This window comes from Aedes aegypti, chromosome 2, assembly GCF_002204515.2.
Source record: "Aedes aegypti strain LVP_AGWG chromosome 2, AaegL5.0 Primary Assembly, whole genome shotgun sequence".
Lineage (NCBI taxonomy): Eukaryota > Metazoa > Arthropoda > Insecta > Diptera > Culicidae > Aedes > Aedes aegypti.
In genome coordinates this window covers 303,124,222-303,152,193 of record NC_035108.1, presented here as the reverse complement: position 1 = coordinate 303,152,193, position 27,972 = coordinate 303,124,222, and the positions used below count along the sequence as shown (strand labels likewise).

Below are 27,972 nucleotides of genomic sequence, written 5' to 3'. Positions count from 1 at the left end.
GTTCGTTGAAATACTATCATCTTTATACCTGCAAATTTCGGCTCGCGGCAGCACGAATCCGCACACGGAAATTGCTTCTTCAATAACCAGTAAAACAAACCCGCAGTTTATCATTAGTTAAAATTTTATTTCTTTTCAAAAAGATCAATCAAATGTACAATAATATCCACTTGCCTCTCTGCTACAATGTTTTCATACATCTTTTGATCATCCACCCGCTGCTTGTAGAGTTTTGTCGCAATATATAAATATTGTTTTCAAAATTACTTTATAATGCTTTTGCTTTCATTGTTTTGTTTTTGGGAGTTCTTTTATTTTGTAACACGTTGGTGAGCTCATTTCGCTGTATCACCTTTTGTTGTTTTTTGTTTTATTTCGTGGCATCAAACGGTGTTTCTCATTCGGAAACTATTCTATGCTGGTTCCCAAAAGTTTTGATTTTGAAAATATGATTCGCATTTTTCGCTATTGTACAACTTTTGCTATTGGTATGGGGATGGTTGAAGCAAAAATAGATGATGATCTTTTTGTCTTCTACTGTGTGAAAAATTAAAACTTTTCTTACATCTAAAGAGCTTATCGTTATATAAAAACATGTGTACATATTTGTCGTTCCTCACTTATGTTCAAACCTTATATATTTCACTGCGAGGAAGCTATACCCTCATTGCCTAAATTGTACGCCCAATGTGGTTTGGGATTTTGTCTCCTGCACAAAATTTCGTAGCTTATGTGTTTCGACAGGTTTTCGCTACTCTACGCAACGTAAAAGAATCTTCGCGCAATCACAACGAATCAATTATGCCTAGAAGTTATGAATTTTGTCTCGAGCCTCGGTCAGAGCCCGAGGGATGTGCGTGAAGTGTAAAAAGAAATCAATCGACGCAGACATTTTCTGTAACTAGGTGTATTTATATTTTGTATGAGATTTTTCGCTATTACAACCGACAACGTTCGAAAAACTGACACAAGCATATACTTTTTGAATTCCGGTTTCGCCTAATTAAATTATCATAATGCGTGAGCGTGGGGTTCTCTGCACTACTGAATACCTAGACTAATATGTATATGCACTTGACATCTAGGGGTGTGTATGTATTGCGCTTAGCTACAACTTTCTGTTAAACTACCTTGATGCTTATATTTTCACTACTATGTACATGCAAATTTACAATTGAGTTTTCGCCTTAGCTAAATTCTTTCAACATGTTACACTATTTCAACGCGCAATCATTCCAAATGGGTTGCGAATCCCGTGAAGCTGCCATGCACGCGTTCTATGAAATCTATATAAGAAGTAGGGTGTTGGAGTATCAAATGATCACATATTTATTAAGAAGATTGTTGGAAACCATCGCCAAGCTTTATAACATTCATGTTTTTAAGATTACGACTAAGTGTACTGTAGTGAATCGCAAGTCAGTCCCATCTGTAAAAAGCAGGCATTGAGAAAATGGGGTGTGAAGTTTCCAAACTCGTTTTCCATATGAACAATCAAAAAATTCCAGAGGATTGGAATATGTTCAAATCTTAATGAAACTTTTACAATTTTCTTTTCACTACGATATTTTTCTGAGAAGCAAACAACTGATAGGATTTCGTAAAAATAATACCTGGATGTTATGCCCGGCTCGCCGTATGATAACTTTCAGTCCAATATTGAACAACAGACACGAGGGCCCATATTCATGTCGTAATTCCCGTCTAGATTCGAACGAACTGGTACTTGCGACGTTTGTGAAAGAATTTCCGCAAGGAAAAGATTTGATCCTTTGTGGAACGAGCCGTTAATAAAATCTGCTTGATAATTTGCCAAGAACTATTGCTATAGGTGATAGCCGACTAAAGGTAAACTGGAATAGCACTTTGTTGGCGGCGTTCAGGGATGGTCCATTAATTACGTAACAGAATTTTAATGATTTTTTAACCCCACCTCCCCCCAAGATTAGATTTTTTGTATGAAAATCGAAAATAATTTGTATGACACGTAAGAAATCTCAAACACCCCTCCCCCCATAATTCCTAACTCAATTAATGTACCACCCCTTACGATAATACCTAGCCGGAGTATGCAAGAGACCAACCTTTTTGGGAGGTGGGTGGTTTTCTCTGTCCGTTGTGCTGAGTTAACCATCACCATCGCTGTCATAACCCTCTGTGCCGTTAACCTCTGCACCATTCAAGTGTTCAACATAGTGCTGCTTTTACCTTTCGATCACCAAACGCCCATCCTTATCCCTGTACATTTCAGCTCGCGATTGTTTCAGTCGCGGAAGATTGTAACGTCCGTGGCGGGCGTCGGTGCCGTACATCGTTGACGACGGATAGTTTTTGACGCAATTTCACCATCACCAGCGGTCGAAGTCTTTTTAGCGCCACGATAGGTTCTGACGTCGATTGTCTTGGAGAAATGGGTTCCATCAATCAAATAGTGGTCGATTAGCGATTCTGTCTGCACTGTAGTGGTGATCTCAAGATATACTCTGCAATATTCTAGTTTCATTGAAGAACTACGAGTCTGCTAGACTTAAAAACACGGAATAATGCCTTCAATTTGCGTTAGAAGCAAGTGATCGATTCCATCATAGATTACGCCATGTAACAAACGTCGAATATTCATAAGCAGGATATTTGTTTGTGAAAATTGTAATTGATCTATCTGATCATCTATAACTAACACTTGTTGCTAGATATAAAATTTAACCACCATAACTTTTGATTACTTTTTCGAGTTGAATTTTACAGTTTAATGGAGGATAGAAAAACAAAATCAACCCCTAATAGTTTGCGATTTCGATGCGATCTTCAGAAAAATACAAAACCACTGCAGGAGAAAACGAGTAGGGAAATTTAACTGTTGTAACACCCTAGAACGATTCCCGTTTGAGATCTAGCGATTGGAAAGCTTTCAGGTTTGGCAAGTTCAGAACGGATCCGGATGTAATTGATCGCAATGTGTCGCGATTGAGAATCTTAAGGGGCCACATTCAGCCATGACGTAGCACGCGATGCAGCTTCTTTGGGGATCGCAACCTCTTTCGCCTTAATTACCGAAAAGGAAACATTCCTGCAATCTCACGAACCAAAAAATAAAGTTTTTTTAAAGAGTATAAAGTCTGTTTAACACGGAAACGAAAATAACAAATCAATAAAATTTGCATTGTTTGCCTTATTAAAGTATCGCATTAATAATAGCAAAATTCTTTATATTTTCCGTCGTTTTAAAAACTTAACAACTTGTCACCAGAACTTCTGTGCAATATTTTGTTTTACCATTTTCTTAAACAAATTTAATCCTTAACGTCTATCAAGCAAAGCTCTCAAACTGAATACGTATTAGAGAAATAATAACTATAAGTAGTCATATAGGACACACGCCACAATTGTTTATCAGTTTGTAAAAAAGAAACCTAAACCGGCTGTAGAAATATACTCAACACTATTCATTATAACAAGATATTCTCTGTGTCGGTTCTCAATAAGGGTTGTAAATTTTGGAGTTCGTTCGAATAGATTCAAGCAAAACATATGCTTCTTTTTTATCAGAGGTGACCGATGCTGCTTAGACGTATGCTAAAATAAATATAACCCCGACCTTGCACCGGTGGCAAGGAATATACGCTGTCTGCATCAGTTTAACATATATATGGCCTGCTCTCTTGATGATGAATAATTACCTAGTAATGCGTATGTAACATCCCAAAGGCCCCGACTTAAGACGTTGGTTTCGTCCTACCCTTGGCCACTGTCCCCGTTGTTCCTGACGTGCTACCCTTGATCGGTTCTTCTGAGGCGACCATTATCTGCCCTTCGGCCAGTGCCTCTTCGTACGACACCGTTCGCGTATGCTTATTTCCGTCAGCATCAATTTCCATCATTTCGAACATGATGTTCTTGTTGCTGCTATTGCTGCCGGCCATTACCGCTCCGGGCAAGGCGGTTCTCCTCGCATCGACTTCAATGTGTTCGCCGTCGCCATCGGTTTCGCCCGCTTCCTCGATGTACTGCTCAAAGTTCATACTAGATGGGTTGATTTCTACGTTGCCGTTGCCGGCCTTGTCATACACGATAGTGCGGCCTTCCTGGACAATTACCGGACTGCCAACTCCGTCCGCTCCTTCGAGATCGGCGATCAACGCCCGCGATGTGTCTGCAAAAATATAGGGAAACGTTCGATTAGATGCGTAATAACAGGGCTGGTAGCAAGAATTGGTACCAAAAAAAGTTATTTTAGTGATCAAATTTGAGAAATAAGTGACTAAAAAGTAACTTTCTATTCTCGAAAAAGTGACTAAAAGTGACTTGAAAAGCAAGCCGTAATCAATTTTATTTCAATTCTAGTATACTGTTTTACGATCAATATCAATCATTATAGGGAATATTTCATATGATCTTCTGCAGGTAGTAGGTCTAGTTGAGTACCATATTTGGAAATTTTTATTGTGCTTCCAAATTTACAAGATATTGCCTAGAATTTTTTAAAACAGGGTAGTTTATATTTACGTAAAAAATCCTTTTTAGTAGATTTTTAATATTTTCAAAATGTTGTGTCTTTTATATTACCACAATATTTTATATTGTAAATTTTAATAAGAATTTTAGTAAAATTAAATTTTTTGTCATTTCACATTTCCATTTAAACTCCAGCTCTTCTACCTAATAAGGTCAATATGTTTATCCATTAATCGATATTTCAAATAAAAAATGATGACAGAAGATTGAATTTGATTGGAATACTGCTTAAATCGCGTCCTTTAAACGCCGACTAAGGAAGAAATTTTTCATCAGTAAGTTTAATGGAAAGTATTCACATTCTAAGACTTCCTCGTAAAATTACGACAAGTAACTTTTCGTTTTGCCGTAAATTATATACCTTCATGTATTCAATCTGTTTTTTTTAAAGGAAAACCACGAACGAAAAAAGAAATTAAAAAAATATCATATTTTTTGTGAGAAATTTTGAAAAATTGACGAAGAATTTCTAAATAAATCCTAGTGTAATTTCTGATGAAACTTGTGTGAGTTGTAATGATGAATACCTACAAGGATAACTGAAAGATCTCTCGAATTCTTGATGAATATATTTATAGATAAATTGCTATGATAATAAAAGCATATTAATCCATCAATGGTCGGAGCAATAACTGGAAGAATTGCTGTAGTATTAACTAGTGTGGAACCTCGGATGAAATTTTAAAGAATCTATGCAGGTCTTGTATTTGAAAAAATATCAGTAAAGTGTTTGAGCCGCAGTAATAATATTTTGAAGAAATGCTGGACAAATTTCTAGAGGAATCTAATGAGGAATCCCAGATGCAATTCTTGGAAAAGATTTTATCCAATAATACCTTAAGTAAGTTTTGAAAAATTCCGGAGAGAAATTATGGATGAATTTTTGAGAGAATCCTTATAAAAAGGCCTGGATTAAATGAAAAATGCGTAAGAATTATTGTAGGGTTTCTTGTAAAAATGTCGATTTTTTTCGAAAACTCTATAATAAACCTTTGGGTAAAAACTTCTGTAGGGCATGCGGGAAGAATCCTAGAAGTAGCGATTGAAAAAATCTGTGAAAGAATCAGTGATCTGGAGGAAATACTGAGATTTTTTCTTCAGAGTAATCTCTGTGAAAATTACTGGAGGTATTAGCGTGGGAATGCTCTAAAATTTTTAGTATAAAATTGAGAAGAAATTCCTCTGAGCTTCTATTGAAAAATTGCTGGTGGCATACCTGGTGGAGTTCTTGAAAGCATTCCAGAAGGAATCTCTGGATAAATAGTTACGTAATAGTCTCTGAAGGTTTCTCTGGAGCCTCTAGAATGTTACACCAGAATTTATTGCAAGCAGATTAACCATCTATTTCCGACGATTTTAATCGCCAGTTTCTTTATAAAAAAGCGTTTTTATAAAAGGTAATTCAAAAAACAATATTTCAAAGGGTCTACTTTTTTCAAAATCAGTTTAAAATTTGTTGGTTGTTTTACAATAGTAAACTGATTGCTTACCAATAGTTTTACTATTCAAAAAGTTAGTTGACTTTTGGATTAATTTGATAAGTATAGAATCATAATCTACTGTTAACTCTCCCTTACTCGATATTTCGTATCTCGATATCGCGTTAGAGAACCACAGTAAAAGTTGGTTTTCATGGCTACTGCGATGGTCCCTCGGATCGCATTTGCACTGGTTTTGTTTTCCATAATTCGATACCTCCCTTACTCGATAACCCCTTCAATATCGAGATATGGAGAGTTGACTGTAGAAACTAACGCATAGTATTCCTCCGGTTCGGTTTGCCTCAAGTTCGTCAAAAATAATTGAGCTCTAGAGCTACCATGGGAAAGAGAGGGTTATGGCAAATAAGTGACTTTAGATACCATATTGATTATAATGTCTTTAGAGACCTTAACTAAAAAAACACTTTTTGAGATATGCATTGAAATAGTATCCAAGCCTTTAAAAAAGATCTGCTTACCTGAAAATATACTATTTTTACTAGCTTTAATCTTTTCCTACAAATATTATTTATTTCATATGCTCATGAAATATACCCAACTAGAACTGGGAATCGTATTTGCCTCTCCCATTTTAGCAATCCTAAGTCCTACTACCATATTTAAACAAGTTATTCGGAATATTAAAAATAATTTAAAGTGAATTGACTGAATACTTCAAGTTGTAACAGCGGCGCAGCCGAAATTTTTTTTGATTGAAGAAATGTTGTGTTACAAAAAGGACATATTCTGCCATAATAATTACTGGTTCGAGGTTTTTTCCTGCGTATAGCCGAAATCCTCTGATAATTCCAGGTTTTTTTCCAGGTTGAATAAAATTCCCTGATAATTCCAGGTTTTCCAGGATTTTTTAGGTAGTAGACACCCTAGGGTGCAGTTGCTAACTTAAAACTTAGCCTAAATTAAGAAGGCCGATTCAAAATTTTCTCTCGAAAAATTAGCTCAAAATAGTTGAAAAAAGTGACTTATTGACGAAAAAAGTGACTTTAGTTGAAATGGCTTCAAAAAAGAGACTTTAAAGTGACTGGCCTCAAAAAAGTGACCAAGTCACTAAAAAGTGACTCGCTACCAGCCTTGTAATAAAGATAATCGCAATCGCAGACATTTCTCCGAAAGCACAACTTCTTTGGAGTTTCTTTGGAGGTATCTCGCCAGATACAAATTAAAGGTTTTTTTCAGGAATTTCATTTGAGGTAATTTCAGGAAAAGTTGTATCTAACTATTTATCCACGGATTTCCCTAGAAACTTCTCCAAGATCTTCGCTCATGATACTTTCAAGAATACAAGAAGTAATTTTAAGGGATAGCTCAAGAAATTACTACAGAAATATTTTAGAAATCTCGAGAAAACCCCCACTGCTATTTGTAAGGTCCTCGTTGTCATCTGAAGCAAGTTAGGCGGCATCCACAAATTACGTAACGCTCTAGGGGGAGGGGGGGAGTAGGCTCAAGCGTTACGGCTCATACAAAAATTTAAAAATTTTCATACAAAAAGTGTTACGGAGGGGGGGGGGAGAGGGTCAAAAATTTCCAATTTTAGCGTTACGTAATAAATGGACGCCGCCTTATGAACTTTTGAAGAAGTTTTGGAGTAGGGCTGTGCACTATGAGGATTTATCGGTTCGATATCGGAAAATATCAGGCCCAGAGATACATATCAGATATCGTATCGATTAAATAGATACGATAATATCGATATTAACGGGTACCGTAAAGTGCCATAATTCAGCGCAGTTTAGGAATAAAATGATTCAAATTGGGCGGCATCCACAAATTACGTAACGCTCTAGGGGAAGGGGGGGAGTAGGCTCAAGCGTTACGGCTCGTACAAAAATTTAAAAATTCTCATACAAAAAGCGTTACGGACGGGGGGGAGGGGGTCGAACATTTTCAATTTTAGCGTTACGTAATAAATGGACGCTGCCTTGTTAATTGAAAATTAGTATTGCATCAACAAAAAAGCTTTATGGGTGGATCGCTAGCAAATCTATTCAAGATTATGGGAAAAATATAAACTAGACTGTATTCATAATTTACAATTGTGATTTTTTTTGAAATAGTTCACTCGTTGAAATTGCCTAATTCCGCGCATTTTCTAAACGATTTTCCATATTCCGCGCAGAAGAATGCCTAATTCCGCGCACTCATGAAACAATGAAATCAACATTAATCCATTAGTTGCGTAACACTTAAAATTTAAAATTTTTAACCCCCTCCCCTTCCGTAACACTTTTTGTATGAGAAAACGTAGAGTTTTGTATGAACCGTAACTTTTTAGTCTACGTTCAGTTTTTTTATTAACTTTTTGTCTATCACATGAAATAAAAATAACCATAACCGTGGCATTGGTACGTGTGAATTTCGTCTAGGGGAAAGTGGGGCAATTTGGCCATCTTAAGAAAAGTCGTAATAATTGAAATTTTTAGATCAATACACTAGATACGTACGATTTCCGTCGTCTTAAAAAAAAAACACGAATGAATTTTTCGTCGATTCTTCTGTCGATGGGGTGATATGAGCACCCTATTTTATGTTGTGAAATTATCCCATAGAATCTAACAATTTAATTATTTTATTCACTGAACTGGAATTAAAGTTTAGAAATGAAATACTCTTTCGAAATCTACTGAGCTCATATTTGGCTTAAATATGCTTCTTATTGCATAGTTTTAGACAATTCGGTCGAGAAAAAACCCCCATTTCTTCTTCTTGGTATTAACGTCCTCACTGGGACAGAGCCTGCTTCTCATCTTAGTGTTCTTATGAGCAGTTATTAACTGAAGCTTACTTTGTCAAAGTTGCCATTTTTGCATTCGTATATATCGTGTGGCAGGCACGATGATACCTCATGCCCAGGAAAGTCAAGGAAATTTTTACTACGAAAAGATCCTGGACCGACCGGGAATCGAACCCAGACACCTTCAGCATGGCTTTGCTTTGTAGCAAACTGCACTGTTCATATAATACAAGGACCAGTTCGCATTATTGCTTGGAATCAAAGGGTTTTAAGCAGATCAATAAATGGCCACGGGTAACTGAAACTTATTTTTTTAAGCAAAAAGAAACCTCAGAAGAACCTAAGGGTCATCTATAAATTACGTCACACAAAATATGGTCATTTTCAATCCCTCTCCCCCGTATTATCATACTTTTTGTATGGAGGCTTAGTAAATTATGTAGAGATCGTAAAGTTTCCGTGAATCATTTCCCGAGAGTGTTTCGTAATTTGTGGGGTCTTCTACAAATTATGACCTGTTGAACATGTGAACGATATGTTGTTTTTACAATAATTCTTTATGGATTGTATAATATAAATAAGAATCATAAACAAGTATACATTGCCAATGCTATGTGTGGTTCATTATGCTAAGTAAATTTTGTGCGCACAGATGTACACACTTAATTCAGAATGCCGAATCTCGGCTAATTTCAACCGAGATCCGCACAGCCGAGCTCGTGAAAAACATCTAAGTGTGTATAGACTATTGACTGTTTAACGATAAACTTGCGACAATCGACGCGCCACCATATTTCATATAACGGAGGTTATTAGAACTAACTTGGAGGTGATGATTTCGAGGTTATTTGGGAATTTGGAGGTTAAAATCCCCTCCAAACACTAGCGATTTTGCGGTGGGATGTTGACGTTTGATGACGAATTTTGTTGGGGCTGTGCATAAGCCACGTGGTATTTTTTCCTGTAAGGGACCGTCCATAAATAACGTTTCATTTTAGGGGGGAGGGGGAGTTTACGATTTTGCTACGAACCATGTATTAAGTATGGGAAAATAAGCTACGAAGGGGGAAGGGGTGGTAAAAATTGGTCAAAAGATGCTACGTCATTTATGGACGCTGCCTAAGTGGGTTTTCCCGATATTCCGCTTGTACATGAAACGTATGTATGCATAAAGTTACTTTTCAGAGAAATAGACAGATGTGAAGACGGATATAGCATGTTTTACTTGTCTGAAGAACGGTGCGCGGAATTAGGGCATTATGAAAAAAGACGTGGCCTAATTCCGCGCAATACTTTTTTGAATAAAACTCAATAATTATGCTAATATTTGATAAGATTTCGTAGAAGCACCATGAAACATATCTGTAGCAAGTAGTTCCATGGAATATTGCATAAAAAATAAAACATTTTTAATAAAGAAATCGCGTTTGTTGTTGTCCTACAGTCTTAGCGCGGACGCTAAAAAAATTAGAAAAATAACGTCTACTCCGACGGGCCTTCACTGATTATTTTTTTATGCCGCGAAAAAATGCCTTATTTGCTTTTATTTGTGATTCAAACTTATTCTTAATCAAAGTAGCCTCGAATAGCATTAAAAGTTGCTGAAATATTAATGTGTATTTCCATATATAAATAATTTTGTATGAAATGCGCGGAATTAGGCACTGCGCTGAATTAGGGCACTTTACGGTATTTGATATTATCCATAATAACGGAAATGCAGGATTTTTTATTGCAAACATGTTCGTTCTTCAAAAAAAAAAAGTATAAGAAAATTGGAGAAGGAGCCCGGATCAGCCGTACGACGCAACTTAATCGCAACTACAAGAGCGCTGAACAGCACTGACGTCCATCTTTTGGATACAATTCCGGATCGTCGTGGCCAACTGGTTCGTATCGTTGGCCCGCCAATTGTTTTTGTACACTAGGGGACTGAGGGAGCCGAAAAAATCCTCAATGAGACGGCACTAGGACCAGTTGGTCGAATTCCTTTCTTTCGGCACGTACGGTAAAGCCGTAGAACCGTACAACACGCTCCCGGAGTGCTTGCTGTTTCGACGCCATCTTCGATTGAACTGACAGCACCCGAGCAAAAAGAAACAAACCACCCATTTTTAGGGAGTTCTGAGAGCAATTTTCTTGGAGAAAAAAATACGCTCTTTAATTACAGAAAGGTACTGAAATCATTCTCATGTTTTATTGAACACCCTTTATCTATATTTGCACAATACTGTTTTGGAGGATTCTTCAAATAAATTGCTTAAATTGAAAAAAAAAAAAGGAAAAGAGATCCTGAATAATATCCCGCAAGATTATTCTGAAAACTCTGAGGATCAGTGAGAAACCTCGGTCAGAATCAATGGAGATGTATAGGCAGGCATAAGAAATTAATTGGATACTTGCTGTAGCACATTCTGGTAGGAACTTAAGCGAACTTTTTGAAGAATCTATTGAAAAATCAAAGAAACCTTCAACATAATCGTTCGATGGTAAAACTTAATGAGGAAGAGTTCTGAAGATTTTTTTTTAATTTTTTTTCGGAAAATCGTTTGTAAGAATACGTGAAATAATTATTTGAAGGATCTGTCGAAACCATCATGGAAGGGTTTTTGAATGATTTTCGCAGCAATTATCTACTGGGAAAAAACGTGTGGGATTTTTGAAGGAATCACTTTAAGAGTGGAAAAATCGTCATAGGAACACCGGGAATAAAATGTCTAGGAAAACAAAAATATTTGACGAAAGTTTTCAAAAACTCTGGGTTAAACCTTTGTAAGTTTTTCTGTAACAATTCCTGTACGAATCTTTAGAAAATCTCCTGGATTAATGTTTGGAGGAATCAATGAAAGAATTGGTAGAAAACACTGGTACAATTGTCTGAGAAATCACTGGATTTGAGGAATGACAAGAAGTAGTCCTTTAAGCATCCCTCGAGAATTCACTAGAGCAATTTCTTGACAAATCTCTAGGAGAACTTCTGGAGGAGTTTCCTGTGGAGTCTACAATAGAATTCATACTCATCCATGATTTTTTGACTGCTGAGTTGCGTGAAAAATCTCAAGCGTGAGTTATGAGAAATTGAGTTTTTCACAACACTGCTATCAGCAGAGTTTACAGAAATGCTTCCAAGAGCATCAATTTAGGAACTGAGAATATCTTTCATTCATGTTTTTTTTTAACCAAATGAAAACAGTTTCATTAAAAAGATTTTGCTTTATATGGTTTATATGGTACAAGCTACAATAGGTAACTGCAAGACAAAGAGTGTGCCCATTAGGGCAAAGGTTTTCAGACCTTTCAGGAATCAGTTTTAGATTGTTTTGCGGGGCAGTTGAATGTTAGGAAAACAAAACTATGAATCCGAAAACTCTTTTTCAGTAAATTTCCTGGAATAATCTCTGCGGATGAATTTTCAAACAATTTCATGCTGAAAGTATAACTGGAAAGATCAGCGAAAGAACAAATTTACGAATTGTTATACACTCAAAATAATCCAAACGTCATTGTAACGTGAAAACATACGTGATTTTTTTCCATCGCACTTACGTGAATCATAGGTAGCACATATTGAACGCATGAACTGCCCATAAATGGATGTCAGTCCCATGTTTGCTGGATTTCCTATTCACATGGGACAATTATGCGTTTATCGGCAGTGAACTATTGAATGACGTTCTGTTCCACCAGCGTTAAACGTAAAAGCTATGTGAATTTCTCTGTAGCTTTTACGAAACGTTTCAATAGATCGTAGATGATTTTCCATTTAAATGTATTGCAATAGAAGCTAACTTTATTTATAATGGACTAAAGTAAAAAGTAAACTTTTTTTTAAAACGAACTAAGATGGAGATATTTACTATATTCAAACTGAACATTTTGAATAAAACATCCAGCAAAGGTATCCAGTGCTCCCACACTTTGTGAGTTTGATCGGGGTTTCTGTAGGCTTTGCATGCTGAAATCGATATCAAATCAGGTATTAAATAGGTATTGAATAATACAAAATATTACGCATATTTACCTTGAAATCAATCCCAAACAAGCCTAAATTATTTAAACAATTTAAATATTTGTCACTCACCGTAACCAACGCTGACGATCTCGACCCGCTCGCCGTGGATGTCCTGTTCGTTAAATGTCTCGTCCGGGTCCGGATCCTCCTCGATCACCTCGTTGAAGTGCTCCTCGTCGATGATCATCTCCTCCTCGATGGCTCCGCACTCGTCGTCGTCTTCTTCTTCCTCCACCTCGGGATCCTCCTCGGCATCGGCCGAATCCGTGGCGGAAGTGTCGTCACTCCGTTCGTTCGGCGGCGACGTCGTCAGCAGGGTTGGAAGGGAAATAACGGTTTTGGGGGGCGTGGCTGCCGCCATCGTGACAACGGGTAACGCTACGGCGGGTATCGTTGAGACGGCGGTGGTAGATGCCGGTCGATGAAGAGGAAGCCTCGCCGTCTCGAGTGGGATTGCGGACTTATCCGCGATCGGTGTAGACGTGGAGCTGATCGAGCTCGACGAAAGGGGTTGCACTGCTTTGCGGATATTGCTAGTGGGGGTGGTTGCAATGATCGGTTTGGGGGCAATGGGGGTGGGTGTTGCCGGAGGATTGGATTTGGGAGCGGATTTGTGGGTGGTCTTCGGCATGACATTGTTGGATTTAAGGTTGTGAACTTGATTGGCTTGATCAAGCTCGAGCTCCCAATCGGTTGAACTCATCGTAGCAGAACCTGCTGTCCGTCCGGCCGTTGTTGAACTCGCTTGGGCAGGGGTTGGTTTTGATTTGCTTTTGCTATTAGGTACGGTGGTGGCCCGTCCCTGATGGTTTGCCTTGGATTTTTTGGTGACGGTAACGGATGGACCGGGTGCTGTGCTGTCTGCTTCGAATTTAGTTGCCTTCGTAAGATTTGCGTTGTTGTTGTACTTTCCCATCGGTTTAGCCAGTTTTTCCGTTAGCGAAGATGCGATCGAGCTAGTCGAGGTTGATGTTGAAGCAGGCGAGAGGAAACCTTTGGAGAGTTCCTGCAGTTTAACTGCTCCTGTGACTACATCGATGGGTGTGGCAACTATATCGACCGGCGTATCTTCGGTGATGACGGATTTGTTTGCAGGTGGTGGCTTATGCGGCAAGTTCATCGAATTGCTGGTTGTTTTGAACTTTTGGTCTGCTCCAATGTCCAGTACTACAATATTGTTGATATCCGGTTGTTGCTGGACAATGACTTTGGGCGGACTCAAGATGTTGGCATTCGTTTCGACCACACTCTTGGGGATGGTTATCTTCTGTCCTGGGTTCAAAGTGCCACCGCTCGTACTTTTGGCCGGTAAAACGATAACGTTGTTTTTGGCTCCGGTTGCTCCAATCGGCATGAGCTGCAGCTTATGTACGGACAACTTGCTTCCACTCTTGACCGGTGTAAATCCTACCAGATTGGGTCCCTTCAACGTGACCACCTTGTTAGCGACGGGTGTAACAGGGGTAGCGACCGGTTTCGATATGGGCACATTCAGTGCCATCGTGTTCGTGAGCAATGCTGGGGGATTGGGGGTAATGTGGCTGATTGAGGTATGGGACGATGAAGGTATGATCGTTACCCCACCGGAAGTCGACGCCTGGATTATCGTGTTCGGTGGATGCAACGTTATTTGATCTAATATGGTTATCTGATTTCCAGGTGGTATATTGCTGGACGAATCTTGGTGAGAGGCCGGTGCCGATGTGGAGAAAATGATCTTCGGGTTGGGTATGTCAGCAGGATTGACGATAAGATCAGAATCACGAGACTTGCTTAGTGAATCCTTCCTCTGGATCGTTTTGGGGATTCCCAAGCTGGCTAAGGTAGCTGCTGCGGATGATGTTGGAATCAATACATTCTTTGAAGGGGATTTCTTCTGGTAATTCAACAGGGGATGGCCTTTTCCTGGTATAATTGAAGGACTTGCCGGTTTCAATGGTATGTTCACGTTGTTCTTCAAAGGTACTGCATTCGTAGGATTAAGCTTGGTAAGATTGTATTGTATGTCCTTCTTAGATGATGGGAGTATATGCTGTTGGTCAAAAACAACACTCGTAGGCATGTTGGCATTCGGGTGACCCTGTGGTTGTTGAACGTTGTATGGTGGTCCACTGGTGGGCTGTTGAGATTTGATCGGAATTCCCGGCAGGACACCGTACGCCGCTTGCTGTCCAGTTGAAGACTGCGTTTGATAGACAATGTTCGAAGTGAGATGCTTCTGAAGCTGTAACGGTTCCTGTGACATTTCGAGACTTCCTGGATGTGGAGGAATTTCGTAAGGAAGCAGTGGACTCGCGTAGGAGTGAATCAAGTGTGGGCTGCTTACGTTAGCTCCTTTACCACTATTACCAGCAGGCGGCATCTTTGACTGAATCGGGATTGGCTGTTGCGGTTGCTGTTGTTGCTGAGCCATATTTTTGTCCGCTTTGGCCGATTGTTTCGTCTGGTATGGAGTTTTAGCTTTACTTTGATTCTTCCTAGATGATCCGGATGTCTTCCGTTGCCTTTCGGTGTTTTTAGTGCTGGCCTTTGTCGGTTTAGTGGTGGTTAAAATGTTGTTATTGTTAGTGTTGATGTTAAGGTTGTTGTTTGCCAAAACTGGTCCAAAGTTTGTCGGAGATGGTAGACTCTTATTAGGAGACAAAAGTTGTTTTGGGAGGGGAAAGTGAAGTTGCTGCTGTGGTAAAGATTGCAACGGAGAATAAGGTTGAGTGTGGAAAGTAACAATTGGAGGCGGGTGAAATGAGGGTTCTTGCTTTTGAAGTTCTTGATATAATTGAGGTTTCTTTTTTAGGGGAGAATCATCCTCGACAGTATTAGCTATACTGGGCGTTGGAATCGGTTCCTCAGGGTATGACCTTTTTAAATCATTATTGATGTAGCTTTTGTTGGCAGCCTCAACAAACTGAAAAATAAGAAAAGAAGTACATCACTAACATTTACACTAGCCTGATTACGCATTGTAACAAGAATAACAATATTTAGTAAATTTGAGAATGCTGAACCTGATGCCGTTCTCAGATTTTTTGTCAGCACGTCACAGTTTAGGTTTAAAGGTCACCAAAGTTGTACCAATACTGGTTTTAATACTGCTTACACTGAGAAAAATCTACACGTCAAGGTCGTGTGTTTTATTTACAGATTTGCGCAATAAGAAAAACCACATCGAGTGTGGTAGCCATATGGGTTTCGTCATTGACTTCACGGTATAATTTAATGTGTATCAACATTAGGTTGTCATGTGAACCCAACATAAATGCCTAAAACTTAAATCATGATTAAATAAAAGCTTAAATAAAGCTTTATTGAATTCGAAATGTAGTGGCGTTGGAAATTGACTTTTTGTCAACTTCCTTCAATAGTCGTGGAAAAGAAAGGATTAAAAACGACAATGGATTCAGCAACCCCAAATTAAGATTATAGCGATATTTTGGTGTTTGAGACAAAAAAAATCCGCATTGTCATTATTCTTACAGGATCTAACATGACCACCAGCGGTGGTGGTGGAATCTCCTTCACTGATTCCTGTGCCGTAACTGCTGCTGCACCAATCTGTGGTTCCACTTCCGTTTTTGGTGGAGTTGGTTGCGGTACATTCTGTTCCTGTACCTTTTGCTGTTCCAGTGCTTTCTGCTTTTCTTCCTCTTGCTCCTTTTGGAGCCTATTTTGAGATGTTTCAAAGGGGTGGGGTAATTTAGCATTCTCCCTGGTGATCTGCTCACAAACGGTGTTGGCTATATATGTCAGAGCTGTATATGGAGCCGTTCGAGGAAGGATCGGAAACGTGCGACGACCTTCTCGACACCAATCCTGGACGCTGTTTGGACCAGATATTCTGGAAAAAGAGGAAAAACAATAAATGCAACGTTAGCGCACATCGCAACATATAGACTGCCCCAACATAGTATGGGAGAGAAATAAAGTTGTAGAACTCCATGACGCACTCCTCATAATTTTGGCTCAGGATGAAAAAAAACCCCTCTGGTCATTTCAGCACATGTAGTTGTTATGTTAGCTGGCGTATTTGAATTGAATTTTTGAATGAGATACCATCAGTGCACCAGTATCCGCTCATGACCCTATATCCGCTCACTAGTGTAAAAATTGATTTTTCGTGTCAAAACCAATATTTTTCGCACGGATATATCCTAGCAATATTAACTACATTCGACAGTCGTCTGACATTATTTTCATTTGATAAAATATTTCTTTATATTGAAAACACACTACCTCGTGAGCGGTTATTGGAACACTATGTATTTTTGAGTGTATCAATAACCGCTCATGCCAAAAAATAAACAAAATCTATATAAATAAAAATGGAGTGGTGTTTGTATGTCACGAAATGGCTTACGAACGGGCCACCAGATTTTGACCATTATTTCGCTAAAGTGTTCGTGAAGTGTTCCGACGTGTTTGTGTGTGTAAAAAGTTCAGAATATTCACCGGGAAAGTCGAAAAAACGAAACTGAACGGAACAATAATTTTGCATGGGACGTTTCATGGCGTTTTTCAACAGCCTACTTGATGGCAAGACGAAGTTTGCCGGGACCACTAGTTTTAAATAAATGTCGATTTTAGTATACAGCCTTCTTTATTGCAGTAGTAGCTATGGTTCGATCATAACAAAATTATCAGTTTAAATAATAAAAATCGAAATAATGCATTTTTAGTAAGTTCGTCACGAAATCAGTTTACCGTGAGCGGAATTAGGAACCTTAGAAGCAGTAACAAATGCAATTAAATATTTTTTTATAGGGTAATTGTTCCCTTAGTTGTGGGTGTTCCTATAGTTGCGGTAGTGCCGCTTTCACTGATTTTATTATATTAGCCACCGAACTGACACTCCCAATCGACCTATTGGCTTGTTGATACACGGAATAGTTGAAAAGAGCGTTCCAATTGCTTCAAAACTGATGAAATATCACTAAAATTGCTAAAACTTTTCTTACTTGTACCAATAGTTGCGGTAAAGTGTTCCTATAGTGGAGGATCCCATAAGAAAACAACGGATACCGCAACTATAGGAACACAAATTAAAAATATACCGCAACTAAAGGAACAGTGTACTAATAGTGGAGGTATTATTTTTCACTGACATGCCGTGTATTACTGCGATGAAATCATTTTTCTCATTAACCCATATCCGCCCAGCGTCCTAACTGGAAACTGTCTTCTGCAAAGTTAATCACAGGACTGCTGACTTCCACTTGGTAACTATTTTAATTCAAAATTAACTCACCAGGTGGCGCACAGACGCCAACAAATGTTGCATATATAAGCAACATATGAAACAACTTTCCGACGTACAAATATTTGCTTCGTTTGTATCTCAGTCCAGCGATGAGATACAAAAATGGTGTGTTCGACAAAGTTGATCAACTAAATTTTACCTATTTGCATAGAACCTTATAAATTCGGAAAACGCTCCCAAGATGGCGCTAGTGAGCCAAAACTTTATTTTCTTATATCTTAGTCCAGCGATGAGATACAAAATTGGTGTCTTCGACAAAGTTGAACAACTAAATAATACCTGTTTGCATAGAACCTTATAAATTTGGAAAACACTCCCAAGATGGCGCTAGTGAGTCGAAACTTAATTTGGTCATATCTTAGTCCAGTTATAAGATACAAAAATGGTGTCTTCGACAAAGTTGAACCACTAAATAATACCTATTTGCATACAACCTCATAGATTCTGAAAACACTCCCAAAATGGTGCTAGTGAGCCAAAACATCATTTGCTTATATCTTAGTGCAGTTATGAGATACAAAATTGGTGTCTTCGATAAAGTTGATCAACTGAATGAGACCTATTCTGCCCATAAACGCATAGTTGTCCCATGTACATAGGAAACCCAGCAAACATGGGACTGACATGCATTTATGGGCAGTATTCGCCTAAAACTTTATTAGTTCGGAAAACACTCCAAAGATGGCGCTAATGGTCGAGCATTTTGATTGTTTAGGGATCATGCACAAATTACGTCACGCTCCAGGGGGGGGGGGGGGGGTGATGGGGCGTCAAGCCAAGCGTGACAAGCCTTACAAACATTTTGGAGAACTCATACAAAAAACTTGACAAAGGGGGGGGGGGTCAAAAAAGTTGAAATTTAGCGTGACATAATTTGTGTACCATCCCTTATATCTATGTTAAGTGATGAGATACAACATTGGTGTCTTCGACAAATGTGTTCAACTGAATGATATCTTTTCACCCGAAAACTTATAAGTTCGGAAAACTTTCACTATATGGCGCTAGCGGTCAAATATTTTTTTATATCTCAGTCCAGCGATGAGATTCGAAATTGGAGTCTTCGACAAAAGTGTTCAACTAAATGGGATCTATTCGCCCAGAAACATAGTAGTTTGAAAAACTCTCCCAAGGTGGCGCTAGTAGACAAACATATTATTTGCTTATAATATATTACATCAATCCAGTGATTGGATACAAAGTTAGTGTTTTTGACAAAGTGAGTAAATGAGACCTATTCGCCTGAAAACTAATTACTTTGGAAATCACCTAAATGGCACTACTGGGCACACATTTTATTCGCTTATATATCAGTCCAGTCCATCAGGTCCAGATAGCCGTAGCGGTAAACGCGCAGCTATTCAGCATGACCATGCTGAGGGTCGTGGGTTCGAATCCCGCTGGTCGAGGATCTTTTCGTAAAGGAAATTTTCTCGATTCCCAGGGCATAGAGTATCTTCGTACCTGCCACACGATATACATATGCGAAAATGGTCAATCGGCAAAGAAAGCTCTCAGTTAATAACTGTGGAAGTGCTCATAAGAACACTAATCTGAGAAGCAGGCTTTGTCCCAGTTGGGACGTAACACCAGAAAGAAGAAGAAGATCAGTCCACTGAATAAATTTAAAGAAATCTATTCGCCTAAATCCTTCTTAGTTCGAAAGTCATTTTCATGATGGCGCAAAATTTGGTATCTTCGAAAACGATGATCAACTTTGCAAAAAAAAACTTATTAGCTGGGAATTTCTTTTATATGCGGAACATCAAGGAAACAACAAATAAAAAATTGATCTGCCTAGATCAAAACAATGGATACCTACTTACTATCGAGTCGAGCAACAATCGCTTATTTCGGATGCAATGCTCCTTACATTTTTAGATGAACCTTGACACCATTTATTGAAGGCTAAAAGAAGAAAACACATGTTTTCTAACCGTCGAACGAAAAAGATGATTTTTTGAAGGGAGTGAAGAACGAAAAAAACGACAAATTGACTGATCCATTCATGAATTCAACTCCAAGGGTGAAGGGCAGCTGTCAAATGAGAATAAAATTGAATAGCCGCCAACCTAAGTCCAGAACCAGTTTTATGGCTTAACATGGAAAAGTAAAAATTACTATTCGCAAAATTACAGGTAATAAATGCGCTTGAAAGATAATGTTTGCAAGCAGTTATTTACTACGCGCTACTGCAGTGCGTTGTTACCAATTTAATCAGAAAATTCTACTAAATTCCTAAAATGAATGTTCGAGAAAATTGATTACGCCTTCACCATTGTTTGGTCGTATTTTTGTATGATTGTTTGCTTTTTAGAATCAGCGACACGTTGAGGTAGCAGTTAAGAGCCTCCCTTGCTGAACTCACTCGGTCCAAGACGACATTTGAGCGGGCACGCTTCCGTATGCTCCCCAGGTATTCTGGCCCGCTATAGTGTCAAAAATCTTGGACCGCGTGGATTCGGTTCTATCGGTGGATAAGACTAAATGCATCAGTGATGCATTAACTTCAACGTTATAGACGAATAATGTTGGCTTCAAATATTCTCGTCTGTAAAGCATGTAATAGTTGGAGTGCAATATTTGACTGTCATTGGACTAAAGGACAACTTTTGATTAGCACTAACGAAATTTTGATATCGCCAAATATATATTTCGATCGCTGTCAGATCCGAGCCACATTGTATAACTTGACCCAGAAAAAGTATTATGATATTTATGTTTTCATTATCAGCTGGCAAGCTTTTTAGAATCTTTTTTTTATAATCAAACTATTTGACGTTGATTTTATTTTGTTTTTGGTATAAAGGGTGTAAGTGTGCAAAATTGGAATTTTTTGGATCCCCACCATAGACTGGAATTTTTTTGGTAAAATAAGGTTTAATTTATGGGAATACGACTATGAATAACAAAAACGGAGCTGAATTCCAATTGTGAGATACCTTGGGCGTTAACGGGTTAACATTACTTACACTACACTTTCTTTTTCAATATTTTTTTATAAATTTCATAATTTTAGTATTAAAAAATAAAACAAAAATATGTATATGTAAAATGCAGGGCTGTTACAAAAATCTTAAAATTGTATCCGCGAAAATCGCGACTGGAGAAATTCGATCCGCGCCTAGAAACACCAATCCGCGCCGAAAAAAAATCTGTTTCATTGACATCTTTACTATTCATTATAAAAAAAAATGCGAAAACGTGCATGATCAAAAACTAGTTTTTAATGGTACTTAAAGTGAATATTTTCGCTTATCTTAAAGTATCTACCATTGAGCAAAACAAGTTGTGGAAAAATCCAATAATTCGAGTTTTACATCGGAAAAATCGTATTCAACAATATCACTCGAAATGTATTTGTCATCAACATTTTAATATATTTTTTTGTAGAAAATCGTGCAATTCAATAAATGGTAGCGTCACTACAAGCAGAGAAGAGGCCTAGTTTGCAACTATACTTAACACAATTCAATATGATCTTTGCATACAATAGGAGATGCAAAATGAAGTTATTAATTATAACTTAAGAAGAAAAACGTACACATTAATTTTACAATTTTCTCTCATCTAAGTTCACACTATATTTTAAGTGGTTATGTTATCGAGAGCGAAAAGATTGCCATTAATAAAATTAGATCGTCAATAGTGTATTTTTTCATGCAATACACGGATAGGCAAACACCATCATATTATTTAAGAAAATAATGTTGCAAAAATATTGTTTTATTTATGAGATGTGGACTGTTTTTATTTTTATAAAACTTCAAGTCTTAATATTCAATCAATTTGAGGTAAAAATACTTAAGATTGTTGTGATAATTTAATATTTTTAACAAATTTGTTTTTATGAAAATTGTTATTTCTGTGTGCGTTTGAAATGCAAATATCAAATGCGGAAACACCAAACGCGGTAAGATTATTCATAAGAAATGCGATGTCAAAGATAGATTTTTCTTGCTAGTAGTGATGCCACATACACAGATTTATCTGTAACTACACATATTATTACTTGTTCTTGCCTACAAATATCTGTGATCAAAGATCACAGGTTTTTTAGATAAAGATTTTAGGATATTACACAAGTTTGGGACATGGATGTGGAAAATATTGAGAAAAAATGCCATTATTTTTTTTTGATACTTTAGAATTTTTAATTTTTAGGAACAATTATGCATTTTCTTCTTAGTTTTAGTAGAATAACTTCAAATCAAAAATTGTTGACATGCCAAGAACAGCCATAATTAGTTTGTAAAGGTTCTTTTTGAAATAAAAAAGTTAAATTTCAAATTTTTGCGCAACACAGATTTTTACCAAGATTTTTGGAGGTTGATTTAAGATAAAAAAGATTTTATCAACCTAAAACACAGATGAAATTTGAAAATAATATGGCAACACTGCTTGCTAGGGCGGAGGTGATTTATGTAATCGTTGCTAAGTGTCCTTTGATTACTTTGTGTTACCGCATTTGGAGGACGTTTACTCAACATTTGCATCTCAAATGCAAACAGCAATACATTTTTTTCAGTAATATTCATTAGTCATTGGCAGTACATTGGACTATACATGCCCGTTCACCTTAAAATGCACTTTGAAGCACAAAACCAAAAAAACACTTCTTTAAACTATGTTGAGTCCATATCACGCACAATGTATGGAACCTTAAATGTCCCTCACAGCTTCAAAAAATCTTTCTAAATTTAAAAATTTGTTTTTAATCCGCCATGAAACAATTTTCCTTTCGCGTTCACTTTTCAGCTCTTCTGAGTTCAAATTTTTGAACTGATCAATGTTCAAGCCTACTTGATCTCTCCTTCAAAAAATTGAACTGGAACGCAAACTGATCACGTTCAAATGCAACACTGGTACATACAGTTGTGTTCAGAATAATAGTAGTGAAAGCCGATTTTCATATAGAATGTTCAACTTTAACATGCTAAAACATTGTTTCCTTTGAGCAAAACGCATGAAATTTTGATAGAGAACTCTAACTATCTTCAATTTTATTATCATTAAATTTGTCATAGTACTGCACACTAAGAAGAAACTAATATTACGTACGTAACGTAAGTTTGATGGCATAAGAAATTAAAATACGTCATTCTTGTTAAATTACATCCAACGTGACTAAAAAATTTGTGTGATTCGAATAATCTTTAGTCCTCTATGACGGAAAGTTACGTCATTTGTGACTTAAGTTTACCTAATTTTACTTGCTTCAATATGTCGGGCATATATGACATAAATTTCAATGATTTTTTCTAAGTGTGTTTAAATTTTTCTTCACTCATCGGCGTTCAACAATTTCTTCCACCCGCTTGAGCCTGTTAAACAAACGTTTAAGTAAAAAAAAAAATTCTTCCAGAGTTACAAATTTAAAAATTTGGCGATTTCAACAGATGCTAACTTTTTAACTGGTGTGTTGTGGTAGTGATTCAATCGTTGTACTGGTTTTCAAAGCAGATCGTAAAACGGTTTTATGGTGATCAGCTTAAACTGCAAAAGGCTTTATTTAGTTATATTTACATCCACTATTGCATTAATTATACATACCATTTTCAGTGTTGCTTTCTATTAACTTCAAGTAATTTTTATCTTCTAGATTTACAATGCTCTTCACTGACAAAACTCCTAATTGGACTGCGGAGCTATATATTGTTTTAAACTTTTCTATTGATGATAAGATTTCATAGGGTAACCAACTATGACTGCAGCGCCAAAACTCAGCCAGAGTGTCCGCATATTATCCGCACAAATTCCTATATGGTTTAATGTCTTGACATATTATATTCATTCATGTCTGATTTCAGATATTTGAAAAACCAAGCCAAATGAGCGCCAATTTCTAAGATTTTTAACGAGAAAGAAATGAAAATTTTCTATTTCCAGTTTAACCTATTTAACCAAAAACCTATCGATCGCCGTAAACACAAATAAAAAAAATATATTAGTGTCATTAAGAATTTAGGGAAGCACGTTTTCTTGATTGCCTAGCGACCCTCGAGAAATATGACTTCAAATAAAATGAGAATGGTTTACAAATAAAATGTTACTGTTTTTTTATATTTCCCTGAACAACATTTTCGACATCAGTGACTATACTAACTGAACTTTAGTGCTCTCAAAAAGAGACATGATTTTTTTTGTTTTAAATATTAATTTTCTAATTATGAAATCACGACTGTATGTATATAACTGCAATTTTTGTTGCATGATTTGGGAAATCCGCGATTTTCGCGACAGAATTTTATTCAACCGCGATTTTCGCGCTTGGCTGGCCAAATCCGCTACAAATCCGCGAAAATCGCGAAATCCGCGAGAATCGCGAAATTCGCGCCTGTTGTAACAGCCCTGAAAATGTACTAGCCTACGTCGGTTGACGAAATAAATAAATAAAGTGTTCAAATATTTTCGCCAATAATTCATTCATAATTTTCAGAATGCTTTGAAGTATTTTGTTATTAAAATGCGCATGAAATTTCGAAAGAAAATCCAATGGTAATCTATTATGGAACTTGTGTGAGTTCTAAGTACGCCTAAGTACTCTTAGTTCTTAGATTTTTGATGCAATTCTCCCTAGAATATTTTTGATAAATTGCTAAGATAAGAAAAAAGAAGTTAGTTGTAGTTTAGAAATTAGTTGAAGAAATTCGGTCAGAATATTTGAAAAAAATATTTATAAATGATCGGAGCGATAAATGTTATAATCTGTTACTTTTATATAATTTTGAAGAATCTATGAAGGTTTGGCAGATTTGTTCGAAAAATTATTAGAGAAATGTTTGAACCGCAGCAGCAATATTTTGATGAAATATTGGAGAAATTTCTGGAGAAGCTTAATGAGGAATCCCAGGTCAATTTTTTTCGAGGAATTCTTGAAATAAAAATATAATGCATTTCATGGAATAATGCTTGGAAGATTTTTGGAAAAAATCCTGAGAGTAATCATGAATAAATATTCAAAACGGCGGAGTTTTTGTAGGGTTTCTTGGAAAAATGTCGAAAAATTTTGAAATAATATTTTAAAGCAGATCAAGAAAGTAACTCAAAAGATCATTTAAAATAAAATAGAGACTTTACATAGATATGTACTACTTTTCGTGCATTTTATTTCTGCTCTTTTCATATAAAGTTTATTAGTCTAAAATTCATTTTGTTAGATTGGAAGCACAAGCATAGTAAATCTCGATTTGCTTATACAGTACTGACCCGATTTTGTCAGCCCCCGATTTTATCTGTCCCCGATTTTGTCAGCTTTTTGACCCGATTTTGTCAACCTATTTTAAATTTGTCAAAAAATTGTTATGGTCATGTTTCACCACGTTTACATTAAAATTGATGATGATGTTTGATGTCATGCACGCAAGGGTGTAGCCAGAGAGGGCAATGTCAATGCCTTTTATTAAGTGTTAAAAATCGATATTACCAATATAAGAGAGGGGGAGCCCCTGATAAAAATAAAATTGGCTAAGCCCATGTCCATCGCCTTCTTAAAAGTTCATGTAACCATGTAACACTTCAAAATTTGAGAAAAAAAAAACAGGAACAAAATAAAATGACCCGATTTTGTCAGGTTCCCCATTTTGTCAGCCTAAAATTCATCGAGGGGCTGACAAAATCGGATCCTTACTGTATTTGCATAATATAGACCGAGATGAGCCAGCATCGGGCTGCAAATCTCGTTAATAAAGTTAATAATAATAATGCATATACACTACCGTGCATAAGTTTGGGTTCACCCCTTAAAAAACATGCAAAAGTGTTCAGTCCATATCTCTGTGATTACACGTCCAATTGAAACTCTCTAAGGGCCGATTTCTTCACCTTCGCTTAAGCCGTAAACCAGGTTTACCCATACGATTAAACCAGGTTTAATGCCTAAGCGGTGGTGAAGAAATCGCTTATAAGCCGTATTCTAAACGCAAAGAGTTACTTTACTTCGTATGTATTTTTCCAAAAACATTCTTTGAACTTTGTATACTAAATTTGTACTTAAAGTTGTGACATTTTTCAGAAAACACACTGTAAAAACATAGCTAATTTTCTCAGCATTGAATCGACAAAAATTTTAAAACAAGGTGTCATTAGAATCGTAATCTTATATACTTTGAAGAGCACTCATGAAATTTTTGCGGAAAAATCTGAAAAGTATTCAAAATCAATGAAACAGTCAGACAAGTCATCGTGCAAAACTTTGGGTTCACCTGAACCTACTTAAATCTGTGAAATCTCAAACCAATCTTGTACGCGCCATTATTTGCGCTCAAAAAAGCTTAAAACTTTTAAAATCGGTTGAAAAATGCCAGAGATATTGACAAAAATGATGTGCGTGCGGCTCAGGTGAACCCAAACTTTTGCACGATTTGCATCATACTGGGGAGTGAATCCAAACTTTTGCACGATGACTTGACTGACTGTTTCATTGGTTTTGAATACTTTCCAGATTTTTCCGCCAAAATTTCGTGGGGTCTCTTCAAAGAATATAAGATTACGATTCTAATGACACTTGAATTGAAAATTTTGGTCGACCCAATGCTGAAGAAATATGCTTATTCAGGGTGTTTTTTTGAAAAATGTAACAAATTTTATAAAAATTTAGTATACACAATTTAAAACATGTTTTTGGAAAAATACATACGAAGTAAGATAAATCTTTGCCTTTCGAATGCGGCTTAAAGAGTTTCAATTGGACGTGTAATCACAGAGACATGGACAGAGCACTTTTGTATGATTTTGAGGGGGTGAACCCAAACTTTTGCACAGGAGTGTACGTCGGATTGAGAAAATATGCTTAACTTATTTCACAAAGTTTTAAATTACAATAAATGAGTGAATGACATAAAATCACAATGGCAATCAATCAAAACATAGCATTAATTATTCAGCGTTTCTGTGATATTCTAATGGGAGTGGTTTTGTAGTTTTGTTCGTCACTGTATGGCTTACCCATAGCGAATAGTACTCAAATTTTGAGTGAAGTCTCCTTTATCGTGTATTTTATGATCTGCACTAATTTGTATTACCGCACTTCCAACAACTTACCAACAATTCATACCATATAATATTTGAATACATAAGTACATAAACAAGATAAAAGTTTGGGTTCATGTTTTATGATAAACAAAAAATAATAATAACAAACAATAAACCCCATTCCGTACGCGTCCTTGAGTATGCTTTTTTCACACATTTTGTCGAGAGCGGAAACAAACTTCGCACTGGATACTTACATTTCGGCCACCGTCGTTAGCCGCTCATCGTTGGCCACCCGGCGCGCTTCGGCCTTGTGCCGATCCTGCGAGATGTGCAGCAGCTTCCGCAAATCCTCCAGAATTCGCGCTTTTTCCTTGCACAGTCCTCCCTGCGCACGAAATGTACTCATAACACTAGAATAGGACTCCAATTCTGTGCGGGGAAGAGAAGCAAAATCAAAATTTTGGAGGGCAAACGCGAAATAAATAAGCGTGAGGAAAATAAGGGAAGCGTTACTTACCAAGCCTCCGCAGGACTCCTCGGCACTCGTCCCGGGTCATGTCCAGCTTGATTGGCCACATCCTACCCAAACGGGGGAAACGCGAGTCTTCACGTAGGTATTTTCTTCCTTTGCACAAGAACGTTTCGCACCGAGAGAAAAGTCAAACTTTGTGTCCGTGGGTAAAAATAAGAAAAACCTGGCGCTTCTTCCCAAACACTGTCCACTATTTTTTTTCACTCGCGGCCAGGCATCAATCGACTACTGCCCTCCTGCGGTTCACATAATCGTTCCAATTGGCGAATACCAGCGCTGCAAATCTGCTGTTCAAAATTCACTTTTAGCTCGCGCAAACAGGAAAAGAATTTCACACAAAAAACTTCAACATTCGCATAATATGTCCTCTTCCATTTTTCTGTTTATGAGACGTCAAAATTTTGATCGCGAAGCAGCATCCACTCTCAGCGATGGCAACCCGCGTTGGCT

The 27,972-nt window shown here is 37.2% G+C and overlaps 1 protein-coding gene across 1 annotated transcript; it reads right to left on the bottom strand.

Annotated features, from left to right (window-relative positions):
- Positions 1–106: 106 nt before the first annotated feature.
- On the bottom strand, positions 107–27,972 carry LOC5574508 (BRCA2-interacting transcriptional repressor EMSY). The gene is made up of 5 exons (XM_001655108.2): positions 27,508–27,972; positions 27,245–27,419; positions 16,235–16,595; positions 12,830–15,665; positions 107–4,150 (listed from the first exon to the last, which is right to left on the bottom strand). Exons 1-5 carry the CDS (start codon positions 27,566–27,568, stop codon positions 3,714–3,716), a joined length of 3,870 nt encoding a protein of 1,289 aa, XP_001655158.2. The 5' UTR covers positions 27,569–27,972; the 3' UTR covers positions 107–3,713.